We start from the raw sequence: 17,684 nt of genomic DNA, 5'->3' as shown, positions 1-17,684 counted from the left end.
CTGCTTCAGGCAGCACGTCCCGGGGAGACAGGGTGCTCCCACAGCAGCTGGGTCGTCGTATCTCACCCCCTGCAACAGAGCCCAGCGGGAGGGCGGATGCTGCCCGGCACCTGCTGTTAGCAGCTGGCAAGCGGCACAGGCAGGAGCGAAGATGATTTGTAAAATGACAGACCAGAAAACAATCATGTGCAATTGTCAGCGCGTGCGGCCGGCTGGGGACGCTCTCGGCTGGGGCGGGGGCCGGCCGTGCTCAAGGTGATCTAGCCTTGGGGTGACAGCAGGAGGATGAAGGGGGCTGGGGCGGGCAGCCTGTTCCCGCTGCCCAGGAGCTGTTCTACAAAGGCAGCGTGATATTATTCATTACCAGTAATCTGCCATTATAACATTGACAAATGGTCCCTGGGCACCTGAGCGGCGGTTCCTGTACAGCCCATAAAGCATGGGGACAGTTTAAATATGGACCTGTTCAGCGTGGGGCTCGGGGTGATCCGTCTTCCCAGCGGGAACGCATGCTGCAGGGCTTGGCCAGAGGGGCCCGGACACCTCAAGAGCTTGTTCTCGCCGGGGCGGGGGCTGGCCCCCCTGTGATTTCAGCACCCACTCCCTGCGACGGGGCTCGGGATGTCGCCGCGCCACGGGGAACAGCTGCCCTGGCATAGCCCCCTGCAACCTCAGCGCGGCAAGCCAGCATGCGCGGTGTCAGCGACCATGCTGCCCCGCCACGGCCATGGCACGCAGGGCGGGGTCTGGCCAGGGGTGTTGGGTGCGGGTGCCTGGCTCCGGGGCAGGGGTGACCCAAGCTGTAGCTCGTGCCCAGGGAGTAGGGTCCGTCGGTTGAGCCCCTTCTCTTCTCTCCCAGCCCCCAGCAGAGCCTGACACCTGCATTGCCGTACCTGCAGCATCGGAGGTGGGGGAGACGGGGGGACTTTACCTCCCTCTTGCCCCCGGGGCACTGGGGCAGCATCCCTGGAAGTCCTGACTCACGACAGCCTAGCTGCGGCCCATGAAGTTATGGTGTCAGTGTCCCAGCAGATTTCTGCCTAGCAGCCATGTCTGGCTCTGGCTGTATGTGGGTGGGAGGCCACGGAGATGTTCGCAACTCGGGAGTCAGTGCTGGCCCCAGAGCCCCACTCTGGCACTAGGGGGCGCTGTGCTGCCGTCTTTGGGCTGAGACCTTACCCTGGTGTCTTGACGACTTGTGGTCATTAAATATCTTGGCCCTTTTCATAAGCACTGACCCGGGATCCCTGATAAATTCCAGACAGGTCGTTCTGTTCTGCCTCTCTGAACTGCCCCCGCGGGTTCGACTGAATAGAGAATCGTTTCTCACGTCCAGCCACGCTGTTGGGTAGTGGTGCTGTGCATTGGTAACCAGCTGCCACCTTCCACCCAGGGGTGGCTGCATTGCAGTGGTGGGGGAAGAGATCCAGCTACTGGACAGGCTCTTTGGGTTTGGAAAGCTCCTCGGGAGAAAAGGTGCTGTGTGACTCTGAGCTATTAGTCATCGGAGACTCCGGAGTGCTCTCACCGAGGCACACACGCCCCCTTCCCGCCCTGTGTGGATTGCCCTGGAGGGCTCTGCGTGTACAATTGCAAACTGCTCGTCTATAGGCCCCAGCCCCATGGCCCCCGCGCGGCCACAAGTCCTGAGGGAGGAATTCACCGTGCAGCGGGTGCAGCACAATTCAGTGCCCGGTGAAGGGGCCGAGTCTGTCGCATTGGCCGGGCAGCGCCCCGTGGGAGACCCACAGGGGCCCACCTGGGTCTGGCTTTAAAAAAGCAAACTCCCTGGGCCGGATTCTGAGCCCCCTCATGCTGGCTTGACAACTGGGGTTACCCCTGATGGAGATCAGCATCTGGCTCTGTGTGCCGGGAGCCTCGGGGGTGAAACGTGTGATGACGGGATACGGGTTGACACCAAGAAGCCTCAAAGGCTCTTCTCTGGTGGGGGGACGGGCTGAGAGCATAGACTAGCTGAAGGAGGAGCCGCTCGGTCGACTGTCTGTGGAGACGGGAGAGCGGGAGCGCCTGTTCTCACTGTCTCAACACGTGAACTAGGAGGCATTCCATGAAAGGTGGCAAATTCAAACCCTCAGCTCGTAGTGTGCCTGTGGAACTCACCGCTACAGGATGGCACTGTGGCCAAGAACTTAGTGAGATTCAAAGAGGGCCTGGACATGGATCCCAAGGACAGATGGAGGCGTTACCGTGGCAATGCTAAAAAAAAGCCGTGTTGGGAGGGATAAAATCCTCCTGCTCCAGGGTTTAAGCCAGTCTCTAGCCCATAGAGCCCGGACGAGACCCAGTGCAGGGGGCAGATTGTCTCCCAGCTGCCTGGTGCATGGTTCTTACACTGTCCTCTGTAGCACATGGGGTTGGCCAGTGTCAGAGACGGATACTAGGCTCGATGGGCTCAGGTCCGGCGATTCCTAGGGGTCCCCAGGTTGTTCGCTCCCTGCAGCGGCCTGGGCCTAGGGCTGGGAGGGGGGCGGTTCTCTGAGCTGGGACAAACCCAGAGAGAGGGCAGCAAAGCGAAGCGCTTGGAGCCTGTCCGAGTAACCCCTCGCTGACCCCGTTGATACACACCACACAACAGCCCCTACATCAATTGCATCTTATTATTACAATATCAATATACAATATTCCTACAATAACACCATTGATTTTCTCGTCAGAGGCTGCACCCACGGCTGCTTTAAGGAGGAGGGAGTTAATAGTGGCCTCATTAAAAATTTATAGATTGCCCCCTCCCCCAAAAAGAAAAAGCAGTTTATATTCATTAGGGCTATTGAATATAAAGTAATATGTTTGTGTAGGACATTGGAGTAATGTGATAATCCGTCCGTGTATCAGGGAGAAATCCACTTAGCAGCCCTGTCAGCTTGACAAGAAAAATGTGCCCATAAAGTCAGGAATACATTGAGGGAGAGAGAGAGGAAGAGCATGTGTGTGTGTGCGGGTTGGACACCAGGTGTGCATGTGTGTGTGTGGCACCAGGTGTGTGTGTGCATGTTTGTGTGCATAGGTGTGAATGTACATGTCTGTGTGGCACCAGGTGTGTATGTGTGCACGTGCATACATGTGGGGGGACACCAGGTGTGCAGGTATGTGTGTGCACTTGTGTGGGTGTGTGTGGCATCATCGTGTTTGTGTATGTGTGTGTACATATGTGTGTGTGGCACCAGGTGTGTGTGTGAGTGGCACTAGCTGTGTGTGTGGCACCAGGTGTGCATGCGTGTGCGTGTGTGTATGTACATACGTGTGGCACTAGCTGTGTATGTGTGTGTGTACATACGTACATGTGTGAGTGGCCCCAGCTGTGCATGTGTGTGTGTGTATGTGGCACCAGGTGTGCGTGTGCATGTGGGTATGTACCTGTGTATGGCCCCAGGTGTGCGTGCGTGTGTGTACGTACGTGTGTGTGAGTGGCCCCAGGTGTGTGCGTGCCTGGCACCAGGCTGGGAGATGAGGCGCCGGCAGTGACAGCGCCGGGGCCTGGTTCCCCCCTCCTGGGTACGACCAGAGCGAGTGCACTGGGCTCCGAGGGGCAGACTCGGTCACTTCGGGTGAAACAAGGCCTAGGGCCCGCTCACGTCCTGGCTCAAGCAGGGCCTCGCCTTGCGCTGGGCCCTGGGCCCGCGGTAGTTTCACCTTGGAGAAGGCCCAGCCCTGCCCCACGGGAGGCCTCACGGGTTCCCAGGGCCGGGCCGGGAAGTCCCCAGGCAAGCGCCAGGGGGAGCCCCAGGCAGTGAGAATGGGACGGGGGACGGGGGGCCCGCGGTGGGGGGTGGGGTCAGGTTATCCAGACCCCGGCTGGGGAAGGGACCAGTTGCTGCGCCATGGGCATGCTCCCTGCATAGCCCGGGCCCCTGGGAGGACGGCGGCCGAGGCGTTTCCAGCTCTCCTCCCAGCATGCCCCGGGGCAGAGGCAGGGCTGGCGCACGGTGCAGGACCATTGGCTTGCATGTCGCAGGGGCGCGGGCGGCCTCGTGTTTGCAGAGTCCTCCCCAGAAGCAGTCAGGGCTGGCTGGAGCGAACTGGCGCCCACCATTTGGGTGATGCATTGGAGAGGGGTCAGAGAAGAGCTGCAGGCGTCATTAGAGGGTTAGAAAACCTGCCGTTAGTGATGGACTCCAGGAGCTCAGACTGTTCAATGTAACAAAGAGGCGGTTCGGGGTGACTCGATCCCAGGCCGTAAGTACCCACGGTGGAACAAATATTTACTACGGGGCTGCCAGGCTAGCAGAGCCAGGGCTAACACGAGCCAGTGGCTAGCAGAGCCAGGGCTAGCACGAGCCAGCGGCTAGCAGAGCCAGGGCTAACACGAGCCAGTGGCTAGCAGAGCCAGGGCTAGCACGAGTCACGGCTAGCACGAGCCAGGGCTAACACGAGCCAGTGGCTAGCAGAGCCAGGGCTAACACGAGCCAGTGGCTAGCAGAGCCAGGGCTAGCATGAGCCAGTGGCTAGCATGAGCCAGTGGCTAGCAGAGCCAGGGCTAGCACGAGCCAGTGGCTAGCAGAGCCAGGGCTAGCAGAGCCCTTGGCTGGGAGCTGAAGCCAGACAAATTCAGACTGGGGAATAAGGTGTCAGTTTTTAACCCCGAGGGTCGTTAACCATGAGACCATTTCCCCAGGGTTGTGGTGGATTCTCCATCCCTGGCCGTGTTTAGCTGGCGAGTGGCTGTTTCTCGAGCAGGTCTCTGGCTGTGCCACACAGGAGGTCTGACGAGCTCCCCACCAGGGTCCGTTCTGGCCTGGGGATTTGGGGGTCAGTGACTCCTGTGTATGGGAGGAGACGTCTCAGCTCCTCACTGCAACTTCCCAGCAGCCTCTCAGAGCCAGGCAACGAGTGACCCAGCAAGCTCTGCTCTGCGAGCCCCAGGCTGGAGTCCTGGCACACCAGGCTTTGCTTCCCCGCCTTGCCTCCAGGCCTGCGAAGCAGCGTGTGCCCAGGGTTCCCCTCAGGGATGGGGCAGCTGAAGACACGCCCAGAGAGCAGGTGAATGCAGAGCCTGTACTGCTCTAGTAAACCCTGAACCTTTTCCACCAGCAACTGCTACCAACCCCTTGCCACCCCCAAAGTAACAGGACAAGAAACTGTCAAAGGAATCCACAGGCCCCCCACAAACCCTCCCCCAGGCAGAGATTTCCCGGGGACGGGAGAAGACCCAGACTCTATGGACCCCTAGGCACTGGGCAGAGCTAATCCATTAGACATGGAAGGTGCCCAGATCCCCACTGATGGGCATCAGCCCAGAGGCCTAAGAGACGCCGGTATTTCTGCATTCAGGCTTAGGGGAGTCGGGATCCTGCTGTCAGGAGGTCTGTGTGCGTCACACGCGTTCCACCAACCCGTCTCCCCACCCCTGTGAGAAGGGTTTGCCGAGCTGTAGAGCGCCCGCGGGGTAGTGATGGCACAGGGGGCATCACAACCTTCCCGGCTATGGCACCAGGGCGAGAGGCTGGAGAGCGGGGGTGCAGAGCGGAGAGGGTTTTCAGGCTCTGGGGGGATGCTGAAAGCTCTGGAAAGGGTCACAGCTGTTTTCTGGGTGCCCTCCCCACCTTCTCGGGGCACTCCACTGCCTCTCCCTTCGGGGCGTTGTGCGCATGGCAGAGCCGCTGCCGCCCTGCGGGCTCCCCTGAGGAAGGGGGACGCACAGAGAAAGCCGCCCCACCAGTGTGCTCCCAGGTTGTCGATTGCCATTTTTGCCATAGAAGGTCCTTGCGCTGGGCACCGCCGGGCAGCTTGGGATAATTCCCCAAACAGCCATCTGACGGGGTTGTTTTAAAAGCCGCTTTGTGTTTTTTTCTTTGGAGTTTATGAAAATCTCCCGCTCTAATATCCCGAGAGCCAGCCTATAATTGTGTTATTAAATCAATCGGAGCGGATTACATTGTAAAATCAATAGCCGGCTGTAATTGCATATTAGAAAGTTGTTCTGCTGTTGGGGAGGTTTTTTACGTGGATAATTGTAATAAGCGTGTTTACCTTAGCGCTGATTTGGAATCAGCCGAGCTAAATGACTTGACAGGCTTTGCACTCCAGCGCGATCACAGGCTTGTGTTCTTAGGGGTGTGCGGGGGGGGCGTTACTGCTCGGGGGGGACCTGTCTGACGTCTGCATCTCACGGGCCTGCCCGAGTCCCAGCGAGCCCGCAGAACAGTTGTGGTGAAGCCATGGGCAGCCTCCCTCAGAGACGTAGGAACTGGGGGCTAAGGGAAGTTGTGGCATCTTTCTAAGAGGCCGGGGCAGGGGTTCATGACACGCCGGAGCAGGGGCTGCCGGGCAGGGCTGCCTGGTCACCGTTAGTTAACGCGTTCGTTAGCGATTTGGAAGTGGGGAAGTGCAGCACACTGGCGGTGCGGAGTATGAGCTGGAGGCTCGAGCACAGGACGGCGGCCCCGGCTGCAGCCCTGACAAGGCACCGCAGGCCATGCCACGGGGTCTGGGTTTGGCTGCATGTCGGCACCAGCCCAAAGCGTGGCTGCGACGCCGGAGCTCTGAGCGCCCTGGGTTTGTGTCTGCGCCGGGGGCCTGGGCTCGGTCCTCGGGCAGGGAACAGCAGCTGGCTGGGGGGTAGGTTCTGGGTACGGCTGCTGCGTGGCTGCCTCACTGCAGGGCCTGCCCGGGGAGTTCACAAACCTCTAGAACAGCTTGGGAGGGGAGGCTCTCGAGACACTGCCGCAGCCTCCCCGACAGACCCGCTCGACCGGCCCTGGCTGGAGCGGGGAGCGAGGCCAGGCCTGTCCGCGGGGCACCGGGATTCCAGCCAGGCCAGATTCTCTCTCCCGTGGTACCAGCGTGTCGAGCCGGCAGCTGTTCTCCGGGCTAGCTCCCCCGGCATTTCCCTTGTGTCCCTGGCTGGCGGCGCCTCCGGCGTGTGACGTGGAGCGTGAGCCAGACTCAGCAGCCGACGACAAGGCTGGCGCGAGCCGTTCCCTCCCAGCCCCTGGCAGACAGCAGCGAGGGCGGCTGTTCCCTTGCGTGGGGCCGGGGGAGCGGCTGGTTGGGGCTCTCCGTGGGGCCTGACGTACCCCCCTTTGCAGGGAGCAGTGGGCGTGTTTCCTGACCCAGGAACTGAACTCTGCTGTGCCTTGGGCCCAAGCCGGGTGCTTGGATGGGGGGCACCAGCCCGGCTGGGGAGCAGGGTCGCGGCTTGGCCGTGGTGTGGGTAACGCTCCGTTGGACAAGGGAGCCTCAGGTCGAGGGGAGAGATGGTGAGGGCGTCAGGTGGCCCGCGTTCCCAGCCCTCCCTCGCGTGGGCGCGGGGCGAGAACACGTGCTGGAGCTGTCCTGGTGCCAACCTCCGGGCAGGCACAAACCCGCCTTAGCCCTGCGTTCTGTACTGCGACTGCTCCAGCCCAGGACCGCGGGTGAACTCCTCCGGCGCTGTACCAGCCTCGCCACGACATCCGACCTGTCTCCCCACCCCGGGGAGCTGCCTTGGCGCCAGATGGGCCCTTACACCAGGGGTCACAGCAGCGTTCAGGTTCCTCCCCGTCCCAAAGGACCCATCACCCCTCCCAGCTCCACAGGCCCTGCCTGATGCCTAGGTACCAGGCCAGCCTCTTGCCGTCTGGAGAGCGTTTCCCTCCCGCCTGGCTGCTCCATCCCAGCTCTGCCTGGACTCTGTCCCAGGTCCCACACGCATGCCCTGCCCCTCTAGGCATTCGCCAGGGGGCTTGTCCGTCTCAGACAGGAGCCCTCAGGCCCAGCCTGCTCTCTTCCTTACCGCAGACCTGCGGCCTTGTATCACAGCCCCATCAGCTCTCCCAGGCTGGGCCCGGGCAGTGGGCAGGTGATTCACGGGTGCCCCACGCGACAGGGCACCGTGCTGCTGGAGGTCCCTGGGGTGAGACCTAGCGCTGAGCCCCAGCCTTGCACAGGAGTCCCTATTGTATCCACGGCGGGTTACGTGCGTGCGCCCGGAGCGTTTGCAAGTCGTGCAGTTCGGCAGGCTGTGCACGTGCCCTGCACCGACTCGTGGTTTCGTGCGAGGTGAGAAAGGGCACAGCAGTCCCCCGGCGTCTCCGGTTCCTTCTCCCCACCCATGGTCCAAGTGAAGCGTCTCCTCTCCTCTAGTCCTTGTGCTGCGCTTTCCAAGACTTCACAAACATGCCCTTGGTGCTGTCCGTAGCTTGGATTTCTTCCCCTGTTCACTGTCCCCTTTCGGAGTTTCGTTCGCCTTTTCCTTTCATACCAGACTTAGAACTTGGGACATCGCTTTGGTGGTGTCTCCTGCCAAATGTCCGTCCCCCCGCCCAGTACCCGGGCCTGGGTTCTGGATTATGCCGAAGACTCCGGGGTCCAAACCGGTGCTTCCTGCGACGTGCACCACGGCTGCCTGTACTGCTTGGGGGAAGCGGACATCTGCCTCTCCGTTCCCGCCCGTACTCGGGAGACTGGGGTCTCTGCCTCAGGAAACACCTTATGGACGCTGCCATGGGACCGGGATCCTGGCCGGGGAACCCGCCCCTGCACATCGGTCTGTGCAAGTGAAGAGCGCCCTTCCCCTCCCCCCCCCCACCCCCGCGGAGCCTCCCTCGGGCACCAGTGCACGGACCCCGTGCCGGGGCCTGGCCATGGGCCAAGGAAGCAAGCGCATGAGCCTGGCAGTTAGTCTAAGAAGGATTCGGCACCGGCCACGATGGAACCACGTGTTCCATCGGTCGCCCCGATGGCCAGATCTGCCGGGACCGATCACGGATCCTGCGCCTCCGACTGCACCGAGTCCCGGGAAACGTTGTCCCCAGACAGATGCAGTTCCCAGCAGCATCCAGCACCCCCATTGGCCCCGGGTCCCCATAGTAGTTTGCACTGGAGGGACTCCGGTCTCCCCAGGCCCCGAGCCGATCCCCAAATCGAAAGGACCCTTCCCCCGCTATGTTCCTGCCGCCCCCCGTTCCGGCGGTTCGAACGGCTCCACCCCTTGGCGAGATTTCTGACTCCGATGATACGGATCCGACGTGCTCCACCGCTCCCGTTCCCAAAGCAGGACTCCCGGGAGGTTCCGGCGGCACTGGGCAGTTCCCCGCCTTCTTACCCGCGGAGTTGGTATCCGGCACCATGGTCACAGGCTACACAACAGCGGGGTCAAACAGCGCTCGTGGCTCCAATATTCACCCTCGGAATGGTCCCGCTGGGTTAGGGGGACTCTCCCACGTCACCCCCACAACCCTCGTTGGGTAGACGCTCCGACATAGCACTGGATGGCGCATCGGTTAGCCCGACGGTACCAACGGTTCCGGAGAATCGGCCCTTGTCTTCTCCAGACGCAGCCCCTCTTCAATCCCCTGCTCCACACTGGATAGCTATCGCCAGTGCCAAGAATTGCTGTGAGAATGGAGAGTGTGTGTGTGCGCACTGGGTACGTGTCTGTGTAAGCACGTGCGTGCACACTGTGTGCGTGCGCGCCCTGGCGTGCGACACTAGTGCGTCGGTGTGAAACGCAGGGGCCACGCGCTGGCGTGCAACACTAGTGCGTCGGTGTGAAATTCAGGGGCCGTGGCTGTGCCAGCAGCCTCCTGATGGAATAATCCGCACTGATCAGGAGTCTGCCCCCCGCAACTTCCTTCCGCCTCACCACGAGTTGTGTAAGTAGCCACACTTCTCCTTCAGCCTTGACACTGCGGTGCGCTGCCGGCCGACCGCCTTCCACGGGCACAGAGCTCGGCCGCCGGCTCACTGCAGCAGGACTCCACTGCCCGAGAAACGCCCTCTCCCCGGGGCGGACGTCATCACTCTGACATCAGAGCTGGGACACTTCCCAGAAGCCCAGGCTGAGTTTGACGTAGTTTAAACCAATTGGAGAGCAGCATGCAGATGAAGTCTAGACAATGCTTTGATGATTGGCTGAGCTGCCTCTGATGTCACAGTCTCCCCACTGAACAAGGCGCCGATGGCAACGCATCCTGGATGCTGGTTTCGAAGGTTTTCCCGATATTCGGTTTTTCCGCCTTTCTAAGCCGTCTCCGAAGGAATAACGTGGAGCCCGGCTCAGGCCACTTCTCCAGCCGCTGCTGGGCCTCCAGCCCCTCCCGAACTGCCCTGAGCAGCCCCGTTATCCCCAGGATCCAGGGGGGAGATGGGGCACGGCCGCGCCCTGTGGCAGAGCCGGGAATGGTCCCAGCCCAGCCTCGCCCATTTCTAACCGGGGAACCGTCTCTCGTTGCGGGGTTCGGAGCTCTGAAACGCAGCCGGGGCACTGGCCGATAACAGCGCTTTGCGTTCCTGGCGGGGGTCTAGTGTCCTCAGCCCCCGGGTACACTCGGGGAAACTGAGGCACAGAGTGGTGGCTTGTCCAGTGGCAGAGACAGGCATACAGCCCAGAACTCATTCACAGCTGTTACAGCCCGAAGAAACCGCTGTGGCCATTTGGTCTGACCTCCTGCGTAGCCCAGCCCAGGCCAGAGCCGGTCCCGCACGGCTGCGCCCGGCCCATCCCTTCTGGTCCGGCGAGAGCAGAGCCTGTGGAAAGAGGCGGCTAAACCCTGGCCCCAACGGCCTTGACCCACTCGGTGACACTCCTCCCAGAAGAACAGGTGTGCCGTGCCGTCACTGCCTTCCTGCCCTTTGCGCTCATTGGCCCCCCCTCGGAGCTGGGGGGCATCCCTGGCACACGGGCGCTGATCCCGGGGAGTGGAAGGGGGACAGCGCAGCTTCCACCTGGCTCCTGGGGAAGGGATCTCTTCCTCCCAGCCCCACCGTCGGGGTGTCTCTGGGAACCAGAGGGAGGCAGCTGGCTGATGGGGGCCCGTCCTGTGAAAGGGAAGGGAGTAGGGGCTAGTGGTTAGAGCAGGGTGCCTGGGTTCCAGGCCCGGTGCTGCTGTTTGACTGGGGCTCTCTGTGGACCGGGGAGGGGGAGCGGGAGGGAATGGTTGTAAAGCGCAGGGCGCCTGGGCTGGGACGGCTGTACTCCGTGATTCCCCAGCAGCCTGGGGTTGTGAGCCCTCCGCTGGGCTGGGCGGTCCCGGTGCAGCCTGTCTGGGAGCCACCAAATGAGCATTGGGGTTATTTCTTCCAAGGGGACAAGTTCTCCCCATGTTCATTAGCAAAGAGCGATTGGCAAAGGCACACACCCCCGTCCTGTCCTCTCCCGGCTGAGCCAGCACCCGTGGGAAAGGGGAGACAGAGGCGGCGGGTCTGTTACAGAGCCGTGCAGTCGGCTGGGCTCCTGGGCAGGAGAGTCGCCCACACTGCCAGCGTCTGGGGGTGTAACCCCGTCCCTCAGTTTGAACTGACCAAAATCTCCTGCACCCGGGTGCGGGGCGGGACCGTCCTGCTAGGTCGGAGCTGAGCCTCCCGCCCAGCGCCCCCAGGCTGGCCAGGAGCCTTGAGGGGAATGCAAAGCTCGTCCCTGGAGGTGCCCTTAATCTCCTGCGCCTGGCTCCATGTCCGGGGGGGGAAGCTGCAGGACACGGAGCAGGAGCCCAGCTCTCTCCAGGTAGGGGCTCCACGCGGGGTCAGCGTGGCAGGGGCCAGTCTGGGAGTGCTGGGAGCTCAGGAGAAAGGAATCGTGAGGCAGAGCAGACCCAGAAACCCCTGCCCCAGATCCCCCAGGGCGGGCGTGGGGTAGAGACTGGCGCTGGCAGATGGAGGGTACAGAAAACCCGATCTTTCCGTGTGGTCTGTGGGGGGCTCGTCATGGGAACCCTTCGCCCCCCCATAAGCACTTCGCTTGGGACAGAAGCTGTCTGAATTCCCAGCATGGACAGGCTGCCTGTCTGCCTGAGTCCTTCTGCAGTGCCCGTCCCCATGGCATCGGGCCTCAGCGCTGGCCCTGCTCGGCCTGCACCCGTGGGTGGGCGGAGGGGAGTTGGTGCAGTCCCAACAGGAGGGGGAAGGACCTGAATCTGAGAGGCTCCCACCCCCCCATCAGTCGTGCCGGGCATTCCTGGCTGTTGTGAGGCTGGGGGGATGGGTTGGCCATTCAGGATGAGCTGGGGGTTGGGGCAGGAGCTGGGGCTGGTGGGTTTTCTGGTGGCGCGTCCCAGCTCGTGTCGTTCCAGGGCTGGCACCACTGGCGTCTCCGGGCGGCTGTGTCTGACCTGGGCAGAGGCCCTGGGGCTCCCGCGGGGCCGATCCGGCCAGGTGGGGGCGTGAAATGATCACGCAGAGCAGTTCGGCGCTGGGGAGTCACCGCGCAGTTGCACTGCCCCACAGAGCCCTCGCTCCCCGTCGGGCCACAGCGGGAGGCAGAGTCCGTGCCTGGCTCTGCGGCTGGGGAGGGGGGACCTTGAGCATGCGGTGGGGTGCAGGGGGCTCCACCTGACTCCAGGTGGGCAGGGTTGTCCCAGTGGTGTCGGCGGGCGCCCAGAGCACCCAGCGCTCACGCCCCATGTTGCACAGCTCCCCATAGCTCAGCACCCCCAGACGCACGCCCCACGGCAGCTCTGTCCTTCCGGAGCCTGCCCTCTTCCCCCGCTCCAGCACCCGAAGGGTTAGCGGGGAGATCAAAGCCTCTTCTCATTGCTAAGTGGCTGCCGGTGGCACCTGGCAGCAGCGGGCAGGGGCTCTGCCTGATCCCGGCGCAGCACTCTGTCACCAGCCCGGCTGCTGTCTCCGAGACAGTGAAATATGGGCACAATTAGCCCGGATACAGTTCAATTATGATAAACAGCGTTTGCACCCTTTAAGCCGTGATTAAAAGGCCTCCTCCCATTGATAGAGAGACCTAATTTCACATTATTATCGCTCCAGCCTGGTTATAAAGCACTCCCTGGATTTACCCTCCCGAGATGAATGTGGAGGCTTCTTTATCATTTACACATCAGTAATGATGCGGCTTTCCCTCGCCCAGCACATCCATCCGCAGGGCCGGGGTGGGGGCTGTGCCCCCCCTCGCCCCCGCCGGCGTGGCACGCTCTCCCCACAGCAGCCGGGCCCCGCTGCCACACGCAAGTGGGCAAAGTCACCCTTACGGTAACAGCTTGATAAATGGCCGGGCGGTAATGAAATGGAGACATCAAGGCGTGGGGCGAGGAAGAGAGAGTGGTAATCAGAGGGAGTGGAGCTGTCCCGAATCAGAGGGGAGCGGGAAGAAGGATCGCCTCTCTGCTGTGTGCTGTCAAGGGAGAAATTACACATTTACTCTTGCTTTTTCTTAAGGAGACGGCCCCCATAGATCAAAACATGGATTTACAAGCCAATTTTCAACATGAAATATAGACACCAGGAATCAATTTAAGCCCTGCTTCTATTTTAGCAAACGGTGCCTGCGTTTAGTCCCAGGTAAATAACACAAGCAGGCACCATTCCTCCCGCCTTGCCACCCGCGGCCTCCCTGCTCCAACGCTGCCACAGTTCTCCGGTGCCAGTCCCGCCGCCGGCAAAGGGCAGCACCGTGCCCGCCAGCCCGGCCCTGCTCAGGGCACACCGCCTCCTCGGGTCGGGGCAAGGAGCTCTTTGGGGAAATGCTTCGGCCCTGCCTGCTTCCCCCGGCCCTTGACACGAGAGCCAGGGCCTGCAGGGAATGTGGAACTCCTGGCCACAAGCAGGTCAGAGGATTGGATGCTTGGGTTGGCTAATTGAATCTTGGTCTCTACGCGAGCTAAGCTTGGGGACACCAGCACTTGGGCTGGTTCTTTGCCCTACGGCAGCACGGGGAGGTCCCCACTGAGATCAGGGCCCCCCGGGGGTGGGCGCTGCCCAGACAGCCCCAGCCCTAAGACGAAGGGTTGGGGCCGAGGCAGGGGGTAGGAATCCGGCCTGTGCAGCATGCAGTCACAGCTGGCCAGGCGCGCTGTGGGAGCAGGGGGCCGTCCTGGCCAGTGACCAGGGTCCAGCTCCCGGACTGGCTGGGACCCCCGGGGCCGCCACTGCCGCTGGGTTAGGGAGGGGAGCAGAGTCCGGGGAATTGGCAGGTCTCAGGCGGGAGCAGGATGGCAGCACGGTTGCACCAGGCTACGCACGTGCAGATGGAGCGTCCCACGCTGGGCCCAGGGAGGGTCATGAGACCCATGGAGAACGGGGGTGGGACGGTCGGGAGCGCGGGAGGGGTTGGCGCTGGGGAGCGATCGGGGCCTACACAGCAGGGCTGGGGTTACCCCAACCCCTGGGAGATGATTGAGGGCCGTGAGGGCCCAGGGGCTCACGGCGCGGCCCCTGGGTGGTGTGATGGCACGGGGGGGGGAGGGGATGTGACACCAGCCTCCCGGGCGTGGACGGGGCCACAGGTGCAGTAGGTGGCTGCTCTCTAGCGCCCCCCGCTGACTGGTCCGTGGGCCCACGGGGTGGGTGGCACCGTCCGTCCCTCCCAGAAGGGGCATGTGGGGGCTGCGCTCTGCCTCCACCACCTCCTCTCCCGTCACGGCTGCTGCTTCCCTGGACAGAGCCCTGCCCGTCCTCACCCGCTGGCGCGTCGGTCCCAGGGCTTGGCCGTCTTCTTTCCCCAGAGCCCTGCCTCCCACAGCCCTGCCGGCAGGAGAGGGTCTGGCCAGGCCCTGCAGGAGCTGCCTCTGGGGGCACTTGCTGGGGACCCAGGCCCAGATCCTCAGAGGGTTCAGGTGCCGAACCAGCCCTGAGTTCAGTGGGCGTTAGGGGCCCACGTACCCTGGAGGATCTGTGCCCCCTGCTGCTGGCTGTGTGCGCCAAGCGCCGGCTGCGGGACTGGCCTGCGGGGGGGGTGGGGGGTGGCACGTTACATGCAGCGCCCCCTGCTGGTGGCTGCAGGACTGGCCGGCCCCGCGTGCAGGGGGCGCGTGTGCAGCAGCGGGTCGCCTGGCGGGCTGCCGAGTTGCTCACCCGACTGGAATGCAGGTTTCCTGCCCGGGCCCAGCTGAGCAGGACGAGGCAGGATGTGAGCCCAGCGGAAGCTGCTCCGGACGGGGCCTCCTGCAGCCTGCCAGGGTCACGGCCTGTGCAGGCAGCAAGGCAGAGCGCTGGCAAGCGGGGCAGGGCGCGCTCCCGCGGGGGGAGGGGGCAGGGGAGTGTTACAGGGAAACTAACTCATGCCTCCGACGAAGTGGGCATTCACCCACGAAAGCTTATGCTCCAATACATCGGTTAGTCTTAAAGGTGCCACAGGACTCTCTGTTGCTTAACTCAGAGAGGGGACAGGGCCTGCCGGGCGCCAGCTGGGGGGGAGCAAAGGGAGGAACTGCCCCAGGGAGACCCCCAGGAGGCCCGGACCCAGGGGCTGGCAGGGGCTGGCAGAGCCGAGCTGCGCTGCTCGGCCTGGGGACGGTACCGGGGGCCTCGCTCCCTGCCCGTGAGTGTGTGACGGGGGTGGCCTGGGGGCACCGTGGGACAGAGGCTGCCGTGGAATTCACCCAGGGGGATCCCAGGAGCTGTCACGCCGGGGAGGCGGGGCAGGCTGGGGAATCAGCCCCCGGACTTGACCCGGCCCTGGGTGAGTGGGCAGGGAAGGAGCCAGTCCCAGACGGGACAAGATGGCAGAGCCTGCCGGTGTGCAGCTGACACAGGGTTATTGTGGGGTCGCTGGGACTGCCAAGCTGCGCCCAGGTGGTCAGTATCGTAGGGCCAGGGCCAGGGCCAGGGGGGTTGTTACTGTAGGGCCGGGCTGTGACGGTGCTGCCCGTGGGAGCCAGCTGAGGTCACTCAATCAGGGTGAACTGCAAACCAGACGGGGCAGACAAACCCCAAACGCTGGTGGTTATTCCAATACTGAGATTTACCAACCAGCACAAAACAGCTCCTGTAGTACCTCACTGGTTACTCAGAAGTCCAAACAATGCAGTCCCCTTAAAATGCCCAGCCTCAGGCCTCCATCCAGACACACCTGTCAGATATGATGATGATTACTGAAAATCTTACTTCATCATATAAAAGAAAAGGTTCTTCCAACCCCAAAGGATCAGCCACACACCCAGGTCCAATTATAACTTAGATCTGACCCAAAATACACGCTTAGAGCCAATTCTTATTAAGTAAGCTACAATTTATTTAAAAAGAAGAGAGAGAGAGTGTTGGTTAAAAGATCAATATACAGACAGACTTGAATTCAATTCTTGAGGTTCAGATACATAGCAGAGATGAGTTTGTAGTTGCCAAAAGTCCTTTTAGAAATAGTCCTTAGGTTATAGTCCAATGTCCATATTCAGGGTGACTCCAGTCAGTGACTGGGGATCTCAATCCTTGTGGCTTAAGGTTCCCCCTCTTGAAACCCAAAGCAGATCTGCGATGAAGCAGGATCGTGTCCCAGGGTTTTTATACATTTCCAGCAGCCTTTCGGCCTGAGAAAACAATAGGCTCAACTCTCCTTCTCCCAAACATCCTGGCAATTAGCACAGGGTAATTTATCCATTAAACAGTTCAGATACAGGTCACCACAACCTTCAAAGAGACATAGAGACAATAATACTATTTCCCTCAAGTAACATCATAAATGTTAATATTCCTTTTTTGCTCTTTGAATTAAAGCTATAGCAATAGACAAGACTTGTTTGCTGACATCACAAGCCCTGAGCACACAGCTCCTCTTCTATCTCTAACAATACAGACTTACATTTCAAAGCTCTGTTCATTTACCTATCTTCCTAACCAGTCTCTAAAGTTGGGCCATAGGTCAGGTCAGTCTGGGAGGTAATTAACTCTTTCTGGCCCTGTCACCTTTCAATGAGATATTATATTACACTCATAACGTGACACGGGCCCAGGGGGATTGTTACTGTAGGGCTGGGGCCCTGGGGGTCATGATCGTTGGGCTGGGCCCAGGGGGGTTGTTACTGTAGGGCTGGGGCCCTGGAGGTTGTGATCGTCGGGCTGGGCCCAGGGGGGTTGTTACTGTAGGGCCGGGCCCTGGGGGTTGTGATCGTAGGGCTGAATGTGGGGCAGGGTTAATTGGTGGCTTTTTTTAGAGGTGTTTACTCTGGAGCGTAACGACCTCACCTGCGGCTCTGTGGGGCGGGATCACTGGCAGGTAGCTCCTGGGAGCTGCCCGGAGCTGCTGGACAGCAGTGGGGGCCGTTTGCGCTGCCCAGGCAGGCCCTGTGCCCTGTTAGCCATTACCCGCTGAGGCAGCCAATGAGCACACGCCCTGGCCTGCACCCTGTGGCAGCCGGGCCGGCGACACGGGCAGGAGGGCCCTGGAGCGTCTGCGCAGGCCAGCCACCGGCATTCCCACCGTCACTCCACAGAGCCTCCCAGCGGCTAGGCACGCCCTCGGGCTGCGTTTCTAACACGTGGGGGCTGGCTCGGGCCCTTTGGGAGGGGCTCTGCCGTCCCCAGGCGCAGGGTCACTCTTGCTTTGGCCTCACCCCGCTCCGCTCTCTCCGCAGATGACTGTAAGAACATCGCTAACATCATGAAGACGCTGGCCCATAGAGGTTTTATCTTCAAGCAGACCTCCAAACCCTTCTGATCGGCGGGGCGGGCCGGACAGGGCTGCATGCGGCCGGCTCCTCCGCTGCGGGAGGACGGGCGAGAGCATTCAAAGGGCAACCGAGGACAGAGGCGACGCCACACCCAGCTCCGCTGTTACGCCAGTAGAGGTTGTATATATGGAAAGGAAAATCTCTGTGTAGACCCGACGTGGATCCCCCTGTCTGGGCTGCTCCGGCCATCGCCCGCCCTGCCCCCGGAGCCGCCCAGGGCGCTTGCACCACCTGGTTAGCGCTGTAGTTCCTTCGTCTTTCTTCGCCCCTGGTTTCCGTTACCCCCTCGTGCCCCCCGGCCATGGGTCGCCCTCTTTCTTTTCGGTGTTTGTTTCCCTTCCGCCAGGCCCT

The 17,684-nt window shown here is 61.6% G+C and overlaps 1 protein-coding gene across 1 annotated transcript in view; it reads left to right on the top strand.

The window, feature by feature from the left end:
* The window catches only part of ERI3 (ERI1 exoribonuclease family member 3), a 227,623-nt gene extending 210,156 nt beyond the window's left edge, over positions 1–17,467 (top strand). The window contains exon 8 of the mRNA XM_065409400.1: positions 17,238–17,467. Within this exon, the coding sequence (XP_065265472.1) occupies positions 17,238–17,320 (83 nt within the window). The 3' untranslated portion in view covers positions 17,321–17,467. The remainder of the gene's footprint in view (positions 1–17,237) is intronic.
* Positions 17,468–17,684: the final 217 nt, after the last annotated feature.

The sequence above is a fragment of the Emys orbicularis genome, chromosome 8 (assembly GCF_028017835.1).
Source record: "Emys orbicularis isolate rEmyOrb1 chromosome 8, rEmyOrb1.hap1, whole genome shotgun sequence".
NCBI lineage: Eukaryota > Metazoa > Chordata > Testudines > Emydidae > Emys > Emys orbicularis.
Note: the sequence above shows the minus strand (reverse complement) of the source record. Positions and strands in the feature narration are given on the sequence as shown.